The following is a 20,012-nucleotide window of genomic DNA, read 5'->3' on the forward strand; positions in this document are numbered from 1 at the left end:
GCCTTAACAGACTGTTGGGGCAAGTGCTGTTAGCGAGCACCGATGAAGGCCAGAACAGCACACGAGGGGGTGAGTGGCCAGCACAACGTCCGGCCGCGCCTTTGTCTCGCTAGTGGCGATGTTTACACATTACACCAGGTACTCATTTGAGGCTGAGTCAACCTAGGGGATGCCCAGGACCGGTTCAGATACTCGTCACTGGTGTTGGCCGTCAGCGGGAATCGAACTCGGGTTGCTGGGTTGGTAGCGCGGCGCGCGAACCGCTACACTACCGCTCCCCGCAGTGCACAGCGACGGACTACTCGTGTAGTGTAAGTGGCAAGCAACCATATGGTAAACCCTGAAAGCCGTGGCAATCATCAACAACTGGTCCCTGGGATCAGAGGCCCGTTACCTCAGCAGCCTTAATACCCCCCCCCCCTTGATTTGACAGGTGCATGTTTGTTATTTAGGAAGTCAAAGGCTAATCTCTCACACACACACACCCACACCTCTTCGACATGTGGAATTCCAAAAACTGACGGCGACTGCGAGAGACAGCGGGTAAAAGCAGCTACGACATTTTGCTTTAAGGTTAAAATATTTTTGACGAATTGAAATATGCGAAGAGGCTTTACATCATCTTGTCCACGTTTCACGTGTACGAAACCTGATAATATTTGGCGATCTGAACTTGACCCGAAATCATCGAGGTTGACTCAGCCCAACTTACTGTGCAAACATTAGCAACGTTAACCGCGATGGCGCTGACCTCACCCCTTCGCCTGTGAGTCATGCCGGACAGAGCAGGTGCCTGCCAAGAGCAGTTTCCACCAAACAGGGCAAAAAAACTAAATGCACAAGTGTGTTGGTTTGCAGATGGGGATTTCCTGTAAGTCGTGCAGACCGGATCTGTACAGCGAGGACCAAGTCAGATCGGCTCACAACAAGCAGTTCTGAACCTGATGCACCCGATTTGTTAACAGACGTCCTCATACTATTATACTACCATGAAGCAAAATATACAGCAGATAATCGATAATTATCCGGCAACTTTGGGGGGGGGAGCCGCATTTTCAAAAAGCCAAATAATCACATCATTATTTAAAATAGCTTATTTTTGCATTCTTGCATAACATGTTTTTGGGTGTTGTTTTCTGTTTTGAAATGTGTTTTCTATGTGAAATTGCCATCAATTAAAAAGATATCGTAATTTTAAAAGTTACTATATTTACTGTTTACCGTACTTACCACTCCGATCTCGAAGACTATGCATGGGGTGATGTATATACGTGCAGTATTTTCATTGTTAAGTTGGATGCAGTGTATAATGTACCGTTTATAATATTTAACACTGAAATCAAGCATAGCTACTTTTCTTGTTATGCACATCGTGCCGATCGCCGGACTGGTTACATCCTTTGGAGCTGTTTTGCCGGTTTCACCGATCAGCCAGATAATCATGCGCTGGATAATCGATTATCAACTGTAACATGCACGCATATTATATGTTGCTTAATAGTAAGGTGCGAAAGATGTTCAACATACACACATTATGATAAACTGCTGTTGTAGTCTGAATACAATATCCCCTTGCTATTCACGAACTTGTTGTTCACGAATCGCATCTAGAACTCTACACGACTGCATCCAGAGAGGGAGAGAAAGGACGGGATGCAATGGAATGTGAAGATACTCTTGTAAGATAATCTTGTTACTCGTGAAAGTAAATATTTCAATACTGAATATGTAAGTACATTTAAAAAATATATTTTTTAAAATGCATTTTGTTATGAAAATAAAACAGAATTCTAAATAGTAATATAGTAACATAGTTAATGCCGCAATTTGCGTGGAATAACATACAATAAAAAAAACAACTGGTTATTTAAAGTTAGTCATTGTTTCTGAGGCTGTTAATAAAGTAGTGTGATTACCACTGGGGATGATGGGAGATCGAAGAAATGCTACAATGCGCCAATTAAAATGGATTCTTACCTTCGAGATATATTCATTTAACTGTGCAGAGAAGAATTCATCACTTTTAAAATGTATAAACTGTATTTGTTCAGGTAACCCCTGCAGACAAAACAGGCGCTACATTCACCACGATATTAACACTGATCTTAGAATTGCACTGCAACTCAGAATCACGACAATTAATCGTATTGTGAGGGGAGGGAGCTAATCGTCGCATGCCAAATGATCAATAACACCGTGATGAGCTAAATCTAAGGTACGTAACTACTGGCAGTTCACCATCAATTGATTCAAGCAAGCCTGACTGCTGATGAGACAATATATGTCAAAGCTGCTCCAGAGTTGTCTTGTTCTGTTACAATACTGTTGAAATGATGCATTCCCATAAGGCAGGTCTAGCCGATCGGTTTTGTACGAAATACTTTAATATTTTACGTGGAAAGATGAATATTTTAACAAGACCTATTGCCTGCTTATTAATTGCTATATATAAAATAGGTTTGCAGACTTATTTAAAAGGAATCTGCTGCTGAGATACAGTATATATTTTTTATTATGCTTTGCGATCTCCAAGAAGCCTCGATGTTGAACAACCGCAAAGCTGAAGGTAAAGCCAAAGGATTTCACAAGGGCCAGAGCTCACCTTAGCGGCCAAAGTTTTCGCCCCATTAACTCACACCTCGTCCTCGGTACCGTGCAGTTACAACAGAGCCAAATAAACAACAGCAGCTGGACAACGCCAGATTTGACTCGCCTTTCGATGAAGGGAAACTTAAGTGCTGACTTTAAAAGCCAGCGACTTCCTCCAAAGCTCTCTTTGTAAAGAAAGTTAAATCATCTGCAGCGGGCACTCAATGGTAATTTTATCTGAAACCCCCCCCCCCCCCCCCCCCCCACATTTCATCATACGAAACAATAAAATATAAAATATAAAGGTGAAGCCCTGCAACCTGCAATTATTTTTACTTGCAGCACTGCTAGCAGAAGGGACTCCCCGCAAGAGGGAGCTCCAGAGAGCCCCTCTATGTCGTATTTGGCCTACTCTTCTACGCTGTCTTTCAAGAGGTGGGCATACTCACACTTTACCCCACCACCACATGCGAGCTGCCGAACGATTGACTGCAGTGCGCCCGTTTAGCCTGCTGAGTGGCTCAAGGAAACGTGCCTGCTGTCCCAACCACCGCGTTAGGGAGACCGCACAGAACAGGCGATGACCTCTGGTATTGCAAGTGCCGTGCACCCAACGATCCCATCCCCTGCCCGTAGTAAAGGCGTTGCGCTAATTTGATCTGGTGACACCACCAGCTGGGAGCGGAAGCAGTGTTCCACTCCAGTTTCAAACACCCAGTTTCAAACACGTCAATATTCAGCAAAATATTAACTTATTTCAGGCATTGCACAGCCCCATACGTGTTTATTTAACATGCCCCTTCTTGTATTTATGGAAAACAAATCAATGATTGGTAGCAAGCATTTATTTGTTTATTGAATCTGCAAAGCTATCTCGACTCTATTAAAACCAACTTTAACAGTAATAACTGGGTACATTTTTCTCCAGGCCCTTGAGTTGCACTCCACATTTAGAAACACACGTTTAGACAATTTCGCTGCAACTACAGATACGCATGTGTGATGATGATGATGACATCAGCCACTTCGAAGAGCAATCACGTGTGGCAATGTCGTCTCTGAAAAGAGATACAATATGCTTTGTGGGCTTTATTTAGTAAAATAGAAAATTTTCGATTTAAAGCTTTCGTGACTGCAGGGATTCATCTTCTTGGTTCTTTCGGTAAAGTCACGTAGTAGGGAAGTAATAAAATAATAAAAATAAAACATAATAAAACAATTCTCACGACGTTTCGGCCACAACGCAAGCGGCCGTCCTCATGTTCTTCACCTGAGGACGGCTGCTTGCGTTATGGCCGAAACGTCGTGACAATTGTTTTATTATGTTTTATTTTTTTTATTTTATTACTTCCCTTCTATGTGACTTTACCGAAAGAACCAAGAAGAAAAATAGAAAAAGTTATAAAGTCAGTTCGTAATGCTATCATTCATTAAACAACGCGAGGACGCCAAGCGCACAGGGGGGGGGGGGGGGGGGCACCACTCACCGTTGCGGCGCTCGTTGAGCGTCATCATCATCCTGCGGGCAGGTGTGAGCGAGAGCTCGCGGAATTCGCTGGTGACGGCCTCGCTCTGGGGGCTGGGCGCCAGTCCTGCCGCCACGCCGCCACCACCACCCGCAACGGCCTCCCCGGAATCCGCGGGATCCCCGGCACCCCCTCCCTCGGCCCCCCACAGGGCCGTGGAGGGGGGCGGCTTGCGGTCCCCCGCCTGCTCCGTCGTGAGCGGAGTGGCCGGCTTTGTCTGTGCGCAAACAGCGCTGGGACTCCTGCCGGAGGGGAATAAACATCCACATACGGTCCCTCGTTAATTGCGTCTATTCCGAGTAGAATCGTACGCATTGCCAGCTGTGTGTGCACCGAGCATCGGCCCCCTCTATTCTCAACTCATTGCAGTGTCACATGGCTCCTCGTCTTCTCACTGTGGCAAGACCCATGCGACACCCCCATCGAAAGCAGTAGATTGATAAAGGGACATTTTTATTTTTTATAAAAAATATATTTTTGGTTTTCTATCTACGTGACTTTACCGAAAGAACCAAGAATATGAGTTCCTGCAGTCACGAAAGTTTAAAGTCAAAATATGATAAAGGGACGTTAATTACTTTTATTCTCATCAAGTTTGACTCACATTTGTTTATCAGTTTCTGCTTAATTTTTACTCAGAAAGCAAATGTACTATGTATGCCAATGTATACCAGTGAGGTGCACGGTCTTAAAAGGAGGAAGGGGATTTCAGACTTAATAACCCACCTTGTTTGTGTTCTTAGTTAAAGATTACACTTCGTTTAGCCCTGATGACTGAGCAGCGTGCAGTTTGAACACAAGGCAGCTCTCTGTCCTTTTCTAAGTTTCATTACCGTGTGAGATCACAGTAATGATATGTACGGTACAGGCAAACATGCACCGTTGTCTGTTTGCATGTTGAGTAAAATGGTCACGTTAGACTGTATCTCGAGTTAAAGCTTTCGTGACTGCAGGGATTCGTCTTCTTGGTTCTTTCGGTAAAGTCACGTAGTAGGGAAGTAATAAAATAATAAAAATAAAACATAATAAAATAATTCTCACGACGTTTCGGCCACAACACAAGTAGCCGTCCTCAGACCTGTCTTCACCTGTGGACGGCTACTTGTGTTGTGGCCGAAACGTCGTGAGAATTATTTTATTATGTTTTATGTTTATTATTTATTACTTCCCTTCTACGTGATTTTACCGAAAGAACCAAGAACACGTTAGACTGGTTAGAGTTTTCTGTAACTTAATGTGTAATTTTACTTGAAGTGCAGGTTTCATCTGCACAACGTTACGATCTGGCAATGATTTGTGGTTTGTCCATTGCTTTTGATTTCTAATGTGACACGGTTGTTTATGTTCTGATTTCTGTTTTCTTCATTGCTGTACTTTATTTAGTTTGTTTTGCTTTGTCCATGTTAGTGACCCCCCCCCCCCCCCCCCCCCCCGGTCAGTCTTGCAAATGAGACTCCATCCTGGTCTCTTGAGTGCTCACCTGGTTCAACAAAATCAACTTCAACTACTGCCTGGACACACCACGCTGTCCCCACACCACCAGGAAGAAAGGGGGCGTTTCAGGACCCCCATACCACAGCATGTTGTTCATATATTTTAGTTTTAACCCAGGAGCTCGCTCGCCCACGGATCCACAGATAACAGACAGGCTTTGAGTCCCGGTAGTTCACATACACAACACGAATTGTGGATGAGAAAAGAAATGAAACGAAGAAATAACACTATTTTAAAACTCTGTTGCCATTTCGGATGCACGTTTTTTTACACCATGGTAAAGCAGCTGTTTATAAGACTTAAAACATAAAATAAGCATCATAGTCAATGCCACTTAAGCTACTTCCAATTGAAGACAAAACTGTTTTCTTGAACGTATGCATCATACATAGCCAACTGTGCTAATTGGAGGTGTGAGAAATACCAAATACACGTGTATGTGCACGTTTGACTGACAACGCAACCACGAGCACTGTAAATAAAAAATGTCACCGTTATTAAGAGTCAGAAACGTCGTGTCGCTGCCTTGCCACTGCAGTTGTGTCAACGGAGTATTGTACAGAATAGTCCACAATACAAACTCAGCCTTTAAACTTTTGTTCCACCTTTTTGATGTCTGCTGCTTCACTCTTAGGGCTTATATTGCCCGATGTCCTTGTCAGCATATTTTAGAAAACCAAAGAATGTAAACCGCATCTATACATTAACTTGTTTTTTTATAACCCAGTGAGAACCTGTTGGAATGGAATCTCGTTTGAAAGCAAGAACTGGGCTTTGTACAATCGATTCACTTAAAGCATCCGCTGCTTTCCGGTTCAACACGAAGCTGCGGCTGCGTATGATACTTGGGAACAACAACAATCTATAGTATAGAGCCACGCACGTGAGAAGGCCTTTGGACTAAGCGTCAGCGAATCACAAGATTTCATGGCACAAAGTATCCAGTTGATACACGTCACATCGAGGGCGAAAATGAAAATAATTTTACAAAGAAACAAAATATTAAATGTCTTTTTGAAATATTACAACAATGTATGGTGTTTCACGTGCTTTTAGGTTTTCTTCTAACAATAATATCAAATTATATTATTATTATAATGTGTAACCATCGCAGAGTATTCTCTCTCGAAGAGAGAGAGCAACTCGGAGGCGCGAGGAGGCACTACACGGACGAGCGGCAATGCAGCAGCCAGGTGAGTGAGCTGGTGACAACAGTGGCCCAAGCTTCACGGGTTCTCGATATCTATCTTTTTCTTTTCTACATATAAAAGTCCAAAATTGTGGGTTTGTTTGTGGTCGCTCGCCTGGCTCTCCAACGGTGGGGTTCATGTGAAAAAAAATAGCCAGGTGCTACTGTCGTGATAAGAGATACCAGCACAGTCGGTATGCACTGCTGTAATCATAGCAGGTACCAACACAGTATGGACTGCTGTAGTGAAAGCAGGTACCACCACAGTATGCACTGCTGTCATCATAGCAGGTACCACCACAGTCAGTATGCACTGCTGTTACATCTTTAAGAGTAGCTTTGAAATATTTTTAAGACCCGGGCAATGCCAGATACTTCCTGCTAGTATCAATATGTTTTCAGTCAATCATGGGTGTTTATATGCTGAAAACTTCATAATACAGGTTTTTTTTTAGTTAGGTCAGGCAAACCTAAATGTGTCGACAAACCCACCACCACCTGACACAGCCGACTAGTAAGGCTTGTCACGTACGTAAACAGATCGTGCCATCTCGTCACTAGTACGGCAACAATCATGTGTGCTGTACGAGGACACATCATGTGCTGTACTGGCGAAACGTCGTACTCAGATCGTAAATGTTGTGGACTTGCTCTCCAACAAACTGGTGTGCTGTACTAGTAACAACGTGGCACGATCTCTTTACGTGACAAGCCTTACTAGTTGGCTGTGTCGGGTGGTGGCGGCTTTGACGACACATTTATGTTTGCGCGCTCAAACCCAAAAAAACCTGTATTATGGGTGATATTGGTCACTGCTGTAAACTGAAAAGATATTTTTTTTCTTCTATGATCGTGAAATATTTCACGAATTTCTGTAAACGACTGAATTCTGATATCAAAAGCAATGAACTGCAATTCTCTGACATCCATTCACAACATTCGTACATCTTATGAGTGTCAGTCAAGAGGATATTTTCCAACAAAACTTCTCATTTATGAAGGGTTACGCCATCGCACTTAGACCTGCATAACATATGTCAACAGCTAAGCCGAGTCGGCCGATGAAAGCGACCACGAAAGCCATGATACTCATGTGAAAGCACACCGATGATATTCCACTGTCAATAGAAGATTCCATCATCACCCCACTAATTGCTGTCTTTAAAGAGCAAGCCATATCGTAAGTCAATAAACCTTGTCAGTTCACCCAGAACGGAGACTCAACACGCACTGCTTTGCCGATCTCGGAGCGTGGCGTCAAGACGCGCGAGCCCAAGGGCAGTTCTGACACCCATGCCTTTTACCCTCAGGGTCAATATGCCTGTCTGCCTGTCTGCATGCATGCATGCCGAGAAGCCGGGACGTTCCGTCCAACACGAGTCCTCCCGCAGCGTCAGGAGGGCATCATGGGGGAGTGCAGGAGGAGCGGGAGCGTTCCATAAACACAGAGTTACAGCTGAACAGGTAAGGTCAGCCTGACTGGGGAAGGTGTGGATTGAAATGTCTACATACACCGGTGGCAGTTACACTGTCGATCATCCGAGGGTGGATTATCCCGGTTGCGGGTTAACCCTCCTTGCCAAAATGTTTCACGAAAAAATAGCAATTTCAATACTCATTCGAACCGCTTCCATTGTATTAGGTGCTCCTCACCCGCGACGCGCTGAACGATTACTTCAATAAAATACAAGTCGATGGCACATTCAATGTCTTTCCCCCGCATTCTACCATAGTTAAAACATAAATACGTTTCCATAGCCAAATCTACATTTGTTTCGTATTATAGCCTCATTTCCCTCTACATATGTTTTGTATTATTGCCCTATTTACATGCTTTTCTCATTATCTGGGCTACCCTCCCTCCATTACCATATCTTCTTTTATATTTATAGAGTGATCATCAAAAATTGATTGCAATACAAATAATTAAATTACAATTAATACTTTCTTTACCGCAGTTTTTATGCCAATAACTTTCTCAAGTGCGGCCATTAATGGTGAATTACGCATTCAATACGTGGTTTACATGAACATGAAGAACAAGGCATCAGCGGAACGCTGTAGCGAGGGCAGCGCTAAACTTAACGGCGTAACAAAACCATTTTTATTGTACTTATCACTTTGCATCAATGTGTATTTTTGAACAAACTATGTGTTTCAAATTAACTGGGCATGTGGACTGTATGAAATATATGCACACGACACAAATTATGCAAGATGTTTTAAATGAGGCAACACAAATTTGCATTTGTATAATATATGCTATAATCCTAACGTATTCATCGAAATGCTCACTCAACGTTTTTCTATTGTAATTTAACAAAGCCCCACAATGACATGCAGGCTCATTTCATTCTAGGGATAAAAGCGAATGAAGTGATTTGGTATATTTCTAATTTACATGCATCTCTTCCACGTGCAACAGCCCTTCACTTTCCATGCTTATGGACTTCGTAGCAGCTGGAAATGTTTTCTCCACAGAAAATTGCCTTCACCCAGACCCCACTCCTTATCAAGAGCCACACAACCTTGAACTCCTCCTGGGCACCTTTAACTGCATTTTTTTGTCACTGGCAAAGAGTTACGGCTCCAGCATTCATAATCATTAACCTGATATTATCTCTGCTAATATTGACCACTTGTAACATTCTTGAACCAGTGAGACATACCTTCAATTTGCCAACGACCACTGCTTCTTTTACCTTCACATGAATGGCTGCTCATGCACACGCCTATTTACTTGGATGTGCATATTTATTCAAAGGTTCTGCTTATGCACATGCCTATGTACTTAGAGCCAAGTTCATGGTTTAGGTCCAAACTACAGTAACTGGAATTTTCTAATTTGGAGATGGGACTACCACTTCCCTTACCCATGTACAAAACCAACATTTTTTATTCTGTCACATAATTAAAAACGAGACTGACATTTGGTAAACTTTCAAAAACATGTTCCTTTTCTGGTCTCGCCTTGCTTTTTGGCCAAGACAAATTGTCAACTTTTTTTCTATCCCTCGTGTAATCAAAATGATTTGCAGTTTTGTGAAAAAGTTAACATATATCTGGTCTTTTACGAATATTTTCACAAAAATTCAATATTAAATGCCAATCCTATAAATTTAGATGTCACTGTGATTATCAATATGCATGCCGTTACTTCCTATTCATTGTGCACGGTTTTTAGTTTTTGTTTTCTAAGGTGGTTATTGGCCACGAGTATACTAAGTGCTATTCTAATCAGCTGTAAGTGTATATTTACAGGAAAGTAATCCAGTGTCAACATTTCACAAACTTACAACAAACCACGAGGTGAAGATGTAGCGGTGGCCATTTTGTGGTGGACTAAGTTGTTTTTGTACACAGCGGCCAAAACACATCACTCACACTTAAAATATACAACATCAAGCGATCTGCTCCAGTACTCCAACAGCCACGAAAAAAAAAGTAAGAACATGGCAAAAAGTTTTTCGGGGCAATGCGCGAACATAAAATATTGTGCAAACCGCTCAACGAAAGGTCAGTCGGTGAACTCACAAAATTAAATGTAATGGCCAAATTGTGCTGCAATGGGACGGTTCGAGGCGGTGGTTATTTTGGAGGACATGAGGGACCGACGTGCAGCGACGGACGGTCAACAACGTTGACTTAGGTCGTGAGAAGCTGAACCCTTCGGAGATCATCGCCTACCCTCCCCACCCGTGGCTCACGCTTGAGAGATTCCAACAAGCGTGCGTGCACATCACGTGTGTCCCGATACGAGACGGCTCTAGGGATGTACATGTCATCATATTAAGACCTGGGATAAGACAAATAATTAAAACTGACATTTTAAGGGTAATGCCGATGTATTGCCTGGGACTTGAATTGGTGATCTCATTGGTGCTAACTTGGCATGTCCAACATGGACGTTCGTTAGTTCTTGAGCTACAACGCCACTTGTATTTACTGACCAGTTAAAGGTCATCTGGCATCACACGTTTATAAGCAATTAAGAAAACAAAAACCCAACATGCAATTTGTTAATCAGGGGATCTTTAGACAGACACTTCCAACAGGATAAATAAAACCTTACGCAAGTATGTTGATAACAGACCGTGTTTTAGAAGCAGTTGGTACGGTACCCTATTCAAAAGCAACCACTGGAATGGAACAGGAAAACAAAACTACGATTAGTCATTCATTAATAACAACACATAGGACCAATCGCAGCGGCAAGAAGGTTGGCAGGATGGACGGCAGCGCTGGGTCAAGGGTGGCCCAGAGCTTGAGCTCGGTTAGGAGAGCGGAGGAAGCGGAGGGCGTGGGTGACCTTGGTGGGGGGTGGGCAGGAAGGGTGCAGAGAGCGTGTGGTTTGTGTGGGATGGAGGAAGGAAGGTGAGCGAGTGTGGGAGCGGGAGTGATTGGGCCATCACAAGTGAGCAGACGAGAGTGTAGGAATGATGCTGGCAAGGGAACAGGGAACGAGCCCCACGCCATCATCGCATGCCCAGCACCCACAAATGAAAATAAACTGCTAAGCTCGTGTGGTTAATCGCATGAGAGGCTGACGATGTGTTCAGTTAAGCATAGTTGATGGTTGACTGTACATAAAATGCTTGTGTCTGTAAAGCGTTGAAATACTTTTACCCTAAAAACACAAATAACTGATTCGGTAGCTATACAGATATATAAAGTGAAATGTTTCTAAGGCCGATGAATTGTATTTAGGAGGGAGATACTTTTCGCTTATGTGGGATGTCCAGTACACGGCAAATAATTAAATGAAAAATAACTACCATCTAATTGCGAAATTTAGGGATGACAATTGTTCTTCTACTTTCCGGTATATTTACAGAGCCCAGCTCTTGCCGATGTTCACGGCTCACAAGGAGGGCAAAAAAGCAGAATACCAACTGGCTGGACAAGATTTATATGCATCTCAATTTGGGGAAAATATCTAAATATTATTTGGTTCTTTTGGTAAAGTCACGTAGAAAAAAAGAAAGTGACTAAAATTAAACAAAATCAAAATAATAAAAAACTAAAACCACTAATGTAGACTGTAGCCTGGTTCTTAATCTGAGTGAGTGTACTGGCAGTCTATAATGTAGACTGTAGCCTGGTTATTAAGTTTGGTGAGTGTACTGGCAGTCTATAATGTAGACTGGAGCCTGGTTATTAAGCTGAGTGAGTGTACTGTCAGTCTATAATAGAGACTGTAGCCTGGTTATTAAGTTTGGTGAGTGTACTGGCAGTCTATAATGTCGACTTTAATAATGGTTATTAAATATCTAAGTTAAAATATCTAAGTTAATAACCATCACTGGGCTTCCAATAAGTAGCTGAAATAACTCAATAGTATGCGAATTGAAATGTATCCGTTTATGCTGAGAAACATACTAATTTCCAGTACGTAATCGTTTCTCTGTAATGGTTACCAGTGTTTAACAGCCTATTTGCGATAACTTTAATTTGATCAAATAAAAATTAATTCGCAGTATCCACAATGCATGTTTCACAAAATATAAAGCTTATGTAGATCGTTGTCCCGTTTGTGAATATATGTCACTGAGAAGGAAAAACGAACTGTAATCATCTCATCATTTTCCACACCTATCTTTGAAAATTCGGGCACTTATTCTAATCACCAAGTGAACTGAAAGGCCCGTACAGTAAATCCCTGTAAATGCACACTCCTCACCATTGCAAAGGTCCATTTGCTACTGCAACAAACAGGGAAAAGTAGCTTAGTAGCAAGCAAGGATAAACAAATATATGTCTCAAGAAATATTTCAAATATTTTCAAAATAAACGTAACATTTACTTTTCTTAATATTTTTTTCCTGTGATCCAAGGAATGTGTGGCCAGGCCATGGGATTTGAGCAAAGACTTTATTGGCCGATTAGGTGAACACCACGAAAATCTCAACCCTCCTTTACATCAACCCCATTCCCATCCCAGCGAGAGCTGTTAAAACGATATTCGGTCAACAAGTGAATCGTTTTCAGATTCGACAACCGATTCTGTAAGTCAGGAAAGGGCGATTGATACGAGTGGAATTGGTCAAGCTGTACAGTGGATGAGGCTCCGATTGGTCAGTAGCAGCCATTCTAAGGCACCAGTGCAGGCCCAAGTAACCACGTGGTTCTCAATCACAAGGTAAAGGTGCAGCCCTGCATTTGATTTGCTTGTCCTACTGCTGACGGACAGGCTGCCACTCGAGGCAGCTACAAGGAGCATTTTTGGTCTGCACTTCCACGCTGACCAGACATCTGGAAAGACTTGGGTGTACCTGAATTTTACCTCATCACGGGCAACCTGCTGATCAACTTAAAATGGTGTACCCATTTATATTCCTGGGTGGACAGAGGAGGAAGGGATTTAGGAATTTCGCTTATTGATTCGACTGTTGTGTCAGGGAGATCAAACAGAGCTGGCGACGTCTGGATTGCAAGTTCGGTGTGCTCACAATTTCACCACCACGAGCAGCTACACGAGTTTCTCAGTTAAAAAGGTAAAACATTTGTGCTCATTGCTAGACATTCCAATATGTGCAACAAACCGGTGACAGTTTTTTTAGTTTGTTTTTCTTATTGCTCTTCCCGCGACTTCAAAACAAAAATGACGTTAACAAACCCGACCCTAAACAACTTCTGTAAATTCCATTGGCCAAATGTTACATGGGGCACCATGAGGGATTTGGGATGCAGAGACCCTTGGAAGTGAAACAGCGGCTTATGAAAATTAGTTAGCCAGATGCATTGTTGGGATTTTTTTTATTTACCTATAACATTCACATTAAAATTGCAGTAAAACTATACACAGATGTGAACATATTATCCCTGACACCTGATTGTCTACGGTGCCTTCCAAGGATTCACAGATAAGATAAGATCATCAAGCATGGTGAAAACCTCACATTTCACAAACTATCTCACTTGGATAGACTGAAACTTCCACGCCAACATGGGAGGCAGCCACAACGCTTCGGGATGGGAAATCTACGGGCTATCACGCCAGTAGTACGCATGACATGTTAAATGGCATTCCAGCACTATAAATAACCTAATACATGTGAATTGACTCGTGCCCATTCATTGCCATACTGGCACAGAGACAACTTGGCTTTATCCTTCCCTGCTTATCTCCACGGGAGACAAATGGTGAGCACTGAACACTGCCTACGGATAGAGTGGTGGCGCAATGCACAATCGCACCATGCTTTGAAACTGGCAACGCGAGTTTGATTCCCGGTCAAGTCTAGCATCAGTGGCGAGTGACATCAGAATTGGTCCTGCCTCCTCACCCCCACATCACTAACCCATACTGAGGCAGTCTGGTGACATATGGCGATTCCGTGCAGAAAGGCCATCATTCAGCAGTTACACATGGGCTTTGCTAATATGCATAAGAAGTTTACTATTCTGCATATAAAAATATTTAATTACGTAAATTATTTTAAAAAAATGTTATCCTGGAAAGCCCAATGGGCCTCAAAGCGTTTAAGCTAGGGGGGCCCTGTATTGATCGGTATGATTGGCCAATACCAGTTTAAGGATTGTTTTGCAGGTGGAAAGAAACCGGAGTTCATTCACCAACTTGCTGTACTGACAAGCCCCCCGCCACCTTGCAACAGTGATTTTTTTTAGATTATTCACAAATCTGCATCATCCACCAACCCTCTCCCCCAGTTCTGGATTAGCAGCAAGCTTCATAAACATAACTACTTAACATGAATTACAATAACCAAGATGTCCCAAAACCAAAATGGACAAAGTGACAATGCAAGATGTAAACAAAAACCCTTTAATTTGTGTGTTCTAATATCCACGCTACCCCCCAAAACTCAAAACATTATTGTTTAGTCAAGTAACAGTTAATTGAAAGCACTAAAATATATGATTATATTTAGGGAAGTGAAATATAATGTCCAAAAATTATGCTTAAAAATCTTTAAACTCTGCAAGGGTACAACATATTCAGAGAGAAGATATATATGTACAGGTTTTCTTTTTTGAAGCACTTTGGATGAAAGAAGCTCAATTGTTCTCGGAGCTAAGAGATGCTGAGTTTTTTGGCGTAAGTTGCAATTCTCATTACGGAGGCATCCAAAATTTTAAAAATGTAATTTGCATGATATTTTTTACAAGCCCCAGAAACTCAGAGCATAGAATTTCACTTTTTACTTTAATACGGTAACATTTTATCCAACCACAGGTAGTTACTTTGATCCAAAAATCAAGGCTGCGAGTACGCTCTGCTTCCAAATAAAACAACCGTTCTAATTAATCCACTGCTGGAAGCCAAGCCAAATGGATATCTTAAAGTGTTTATTGGCACCGTGAGTCAACGCATTGCTGAAAGCTGACAAACAATGCGCTTGTGTGTGATTTAAAGACTGTTAAGAAGAAATGTTTTTACCAGTTTTCCATGCACTTTATGACGTATTCGCCTCACAAAAAGCTCTTAAAACAGGATTAATGCTGAAGATGACAGCAGGGAAGGTTAGTCAGTTTTTATAATGGCTTTTTGGCTTTTTTGGAGGGATTGTTTTTGTGCTGGTTGAAGGTTGTCCTATAAAAAAGGCAGTTATAACCCTACCACACGAGAAGGGCCTTAGATCATCACCAGCGCAGGACCATCGGCAGTCGGCGCCACCCCGAGACTAGTTGCAGCGCTGGGGATTCCAAAAAATCCTCAGGCGCACATTTTTCACGTTTTAAAACAAGTGTTGCATTTGTGTCATTATTTAACGATGAAAAATTACTTGGCTATAAAGATAAAAAAATTAGTCAATTTGACAGAGCAATTTTTAAAAAACAGTATGTTTAAGCATTCAGAAGAGGGGAAAGAAATGTTTTTTTTTACATAAAATCTATAGTGAGTTATCTTCTTGGTTCTTTCGGTAAGGTCACGTAGAAGGGAAAAAATAAAATAATAAAAATAAAACATAATAAAATACAATTCTCACGACGTTTCGGCCACAACGTAAGCAGCCGTCCTCAGGTAAAGAACAGGGCTGTCAGAAAGATAGCAGTCTGTCTTTTCAACTAATTGAACACTGTGCTGTGCCGGCATTAAGAAAACCAACCACTTATTATGTATTTCTTCATATGTTGGTCACCTGATCGCTCTGCTCAGGTACTAATTTGAACACTGTCTTGTGGTGGACACAGGACATGAAATTGTGCCGTGCTATGAAGAAGGGCCATTGCTCTTCTTGAGAAAGAGTCCTTCTTGAAGTAGGGCCATTGTTAACAAATGTGCTGAGTTTTTGATAATATCGTATGTAAATGTGTTTGTAAACCACTGCAAATGCGGAATAGCTGAACACTCTTTTGTTTCACGTGGAAGGCCTCGCGGACGTGCCGGGAGAGTAGATCCGCTTCTTCCACCTTCCCAGCCGGAGCCAGGGCTCTACTGGATCCAGGGTTGCTGCTGGGGGCTGTGCGGCTTTTATTCACACATTATAGAGGTTGTTATTGTTTGACCATACTTCACCATGCTGGTCAAGTGCACGTTGAAGGGAGCACATTTTATCAAATTATCATTTTTCGATTTAATGCTTTCATGACTGCAGGGATTCATCTTCTTGGTTCTTTCGGTAAAGTCACGTAGAAGGGAAGTAATAAAATAATAAAAATAAAACAATAAAATAATTCTCACGACGTTTCGGCCACAACGCACCTGAGGACGGCTGCTTGTGTTGTGGCCGAAACGTCGTGAGAATTATTTACGTTTTATTTTTATTATTTCATTACTTCCCTTCTACGTGACTTTACCGAAAGAACCAAGAAGACAAATTATCATTACCAAGTATTCTATCCAAAGCTCTTATTAATATTTTAGCAATTTAATTTATGACAAAATAAAACAAATTCTAGCAATGAATTAGGCCCAGGATTGGCAACACCCCCCCCCCCCCCACCTGGCTAGCTATCATTCCATTAACTCTTGAGTCACCAATAACATCCTAGGAATTGTCTCTAGCTTCGTGTCCTTGAACTTTGGCCTCGTACAATTCTGTGCAGTCGTACTATCAATCGCTAGTCACTTTCCACCAGTGATATCTGTCCAAAAATGGCTGATTGAAAAGTTCCGACATATTACTCTTGGGATTTTTCGGAAAAGTCACGTAGGTCATCATCATCTTCCTAGCGTTGTTCCCGCTGTGGCGCAGGGTCCGCTTTTCGGCATTGTCTTCTCCATTTGGCTCGGTCCAGGGCATCTTCAGGGGATGCGTTGACCATCTTTATGTCTTGCTTTATTCGATCCATCCATCGCTTCTTCGGACGTCCGCGTGGACGGCGGCCCTCTGGCTCAATACGCACGGCAGTCTTGGCCACTGATGACTCTTCACTTCGCATCACATGGCCGTACCACCGAAGCCTTGCCTCAAGCACGTAGGTAATAAATTAATTTAAATTGAAAACAAATAAATTAAATCACGACGTTTCGGAAGCAACACAAGCAACCGTCATCAGGCTGTCGACTGCTCCAGCAAAACTACTGAAGCGTATGAAGATAGTTAAGACAACTACCAGCCTGGGCCATCACCGGTTCAAACATCATGAGCCAGTGACATTAGCCGTGGCTGAGAATTAAACTCTGCTTCCCCAGGTGAAGTTGCGCTAACCGTTGCACAAAGGCCACCGCGCCTGCCCAGTGCTGTTGTGTGTTGCATTGTGCCAAATACCCTCAAGTGGTTTATTACTTATCATTGTTTTTATTTGCTTCTTAAGCAGTTCATGTCTTTTCTAAAATCCCTCTCAAGTGGCAATGTACTCGATCAAAACGCAAATCTTTCATGGTTCCTATAAATGGTCGCGTGGCTTGAATTAAGTATGTATGTTGTTGAACTTATTTCGCATCATACATAGCCAATTTTGCGAATCAGAAGTGTCAAAATACTATTCAATATTGTATACAATAAAATATTGCATTCTGACAAAGGTGAATAAATATCCATTTGTATGAAAATTGACAGGAGCATTTATGTAGTAGTAGTCGTGCCACACAGAGCATGAAACGTCCACGGTACATCCCTAATGCTCTGTGTACACTTTCCTGACATTCACCGTTCTACCTCTTTAGGCCTTCACATGCCCATGCAGTTTGTTTGTGTATTTACGTCTTCGGATAATGATTTCATTATTTTTTCCACCAGCCCTTGTATATTTGTACTTTGGTTCTGTCCCCGCGTCTTGCTAATTTATTTGCCCGGTGCTTCCGCAGGTTTCCCCCTGTTTAACGAGCGTGCACACGTGCCTTCACCTCGCTGCCGCTTGGTTAAACAAAGTACTGATTGCAAAACTCGATTCCGAGCACACTTAATCAAGCCACATGCTCAATGTGAATAAGCCCAATATTTCTCTTTCATAGGTAAAGGTAGTCGGATCTACTCATTAAAACTTTCCAATACGTACAAGCAATTACATTTCTCAATTAAACACGGCGGTTGTAATGATACCTGGCAAACCTATTAATAGGAGTTAAATAGAATGTTTATAAAAAATGTCCTAAATTAGACTTTTGCTGAAGTCGCCAGCGTTGGCAGGAAAGTCTTTTTTCCAATAAGTGCAACAGTAACACAAGTTCTGCCATTGAATGCACCATTAAGAATAATTCAAAATCAATCCATACCCATATACCAAACAAGGTTAAGCTATTTTATTTGAAAAATACATTTGAATAGCGAATCACCCTCCGTGTTTTCAATTAAAGCCGAGTTATAAGAAATGTTGCCTGTGACCAAAACACTCGGAACGCGCCCACATTCCGTGAGGACCTCGCAAGCTAAGCAGGTCTCAAGCCTGTACCGGGCCATGATGGGTGAATGGCATTCACAGGAAAATAGGTTCAGTGAGGAGAGGGGGTAGTAGTAGAGGGGGCTGGGGCTGCTGACAAGTTCCATTGTTGTTCTGTACTGCCCGAACTTTCTCAAGCCCATACTGACCAGTGTGGTGAAGTATGGTCAAATATCCCTCATGGCCCACAAGGCCTGGGGAAGCCCTCATTCAGTTGTGAATTGACAAAAATGTGTACATACTTAACGAAATTGGAAGTTTTTATATTGCAGTGCTGTGTAAATACAATGGTGGTGATAATAATACTAACTTACTACCCTGAAGTCATTTTCACTGATGCGTGAAGGCCTCCCCACGTTGTGTCAGTCAATGCTGGTCAGTGCAGGTTAGTGAAGAGGTGGGGGAAGAGGCGAGGGTCAATGCAGCTTGCCATTGATGTCAGCCATGGCCAGGAACCAAACTCAGGTCTCTAGATTTATAGCACGAGTGTACGAACCCATTGCACTACCACTGCACCCGCGAATGTAGAACGTCACTCTTGTTGATCACCCTCCTGTCCACCGAATCTTATCCCCTGGAGGACCAGGGCATCTGTGATCGGTGGACCGCCCGATAATTCATAGATAAACAGAAGTGATTTACAAATAAGAGAAAACGTTATCTCCTTCATTCATGCACACTGCACTTCTTGAGTCTGGGTATTTTATATTGAGCAAACATGGAAAGCTGTAAACAAAGCAGATATTCAAGACATGCTTAAGGTGTATTTGTAGGATTATTACTGTCATAAATGTGACACATTAAGAAGAGCAGCCAATCTTATCACTGTGAAAGGTTATATATGTCATCTTGTGGAGGTACCGATCCAGTCGAACCCAGATCTGAACCTAGTGTGATAATTCATAGATGAACCTAATTCATAGATGAACCTAGTGTGATTCAGATCTGAATTCGATTCAGATCTGAATTCGATTCAGGAGACATTGAATTTTGATTTGGAATTTGTTAAGATCTGAATCTGGAATTTGCAGATATTTTTTTCTGCAAGTTCCATGGCCTTTATGTAGGAGGTGAAAGTTTAGCAAGACAAGTCACCTACATAGCAGTCCTGGGAGAGAAATACATTAATTGAAAACAAATGCGAGGAAGTTGTGCTCAACAAATTCACCGCAAAAACAAATATTATGTAAACAGTACGTGTACTTTTAATTTCAAATTTAAAGCGGGAAAAAAAGTAAAGTTGTTGAAATTCAATTTAAATTAAAGTACACTTAACACAACCAACATGGTTATAGCAATCATGTAAAATGGTTACAATCGTGTTGGCAAATGAATGATTTAATCCGCTTAATAACTCGCTAAACTGTACACTGTTTTGGTTCAGCCTTGGTTTCGCATCAGCCACGAACTCGACGAATATTCAGTTT

The 20,012-nt window shown here is 42.0% G+C and overlaps 1 protein-coding gene across 4 annotated transcripts in view; it reads right to left on the bottom strand.

The window, feature by feature from the left end:
- The window catches only part of LOC133347753 (myocardin-like), a 140,644-nt gene that overhangs the window by 74,593 nt on the left and 46,039 nt on the right, over nucleotides 1-20,012 (bottom strand). For all 4 annotated transcript variants that reach the window (XM_061560325.1, XM_061560324.1, XM_061560320.1 and 1 more), the window contains one exon: nucleotides 4,077-4,357. In XM_061560325.1, coding sequence (XP_061416309.1) covers nucleotides 4,077-4,107 — 31 coding nt within the window. In that variant the 5' untranslated portion in view covers nucleotides 4,108-4,357. The remainder of the gene's footprint in view (nucleotides 1-4,076; nucleotides 4,358-20,012) is intronic.

This window comes from Lethenteron reissneri, chromosome 26 (genome assembly GCF_015708825.2).
Source record: "Lethenteron reissneri isolate LAM-NWPU_2019-01 chromosome 26, ASM1570882v1, whole genome shotgun sequence".
Classification (NCBI taxonomy): domain Eukaryota; kingdom Metazoa; phylum Chordata; class Hyperoartia; order Petromyzontiformes; family Petromyzontidae; genus Lethenteron; species Lethenteron reissneri.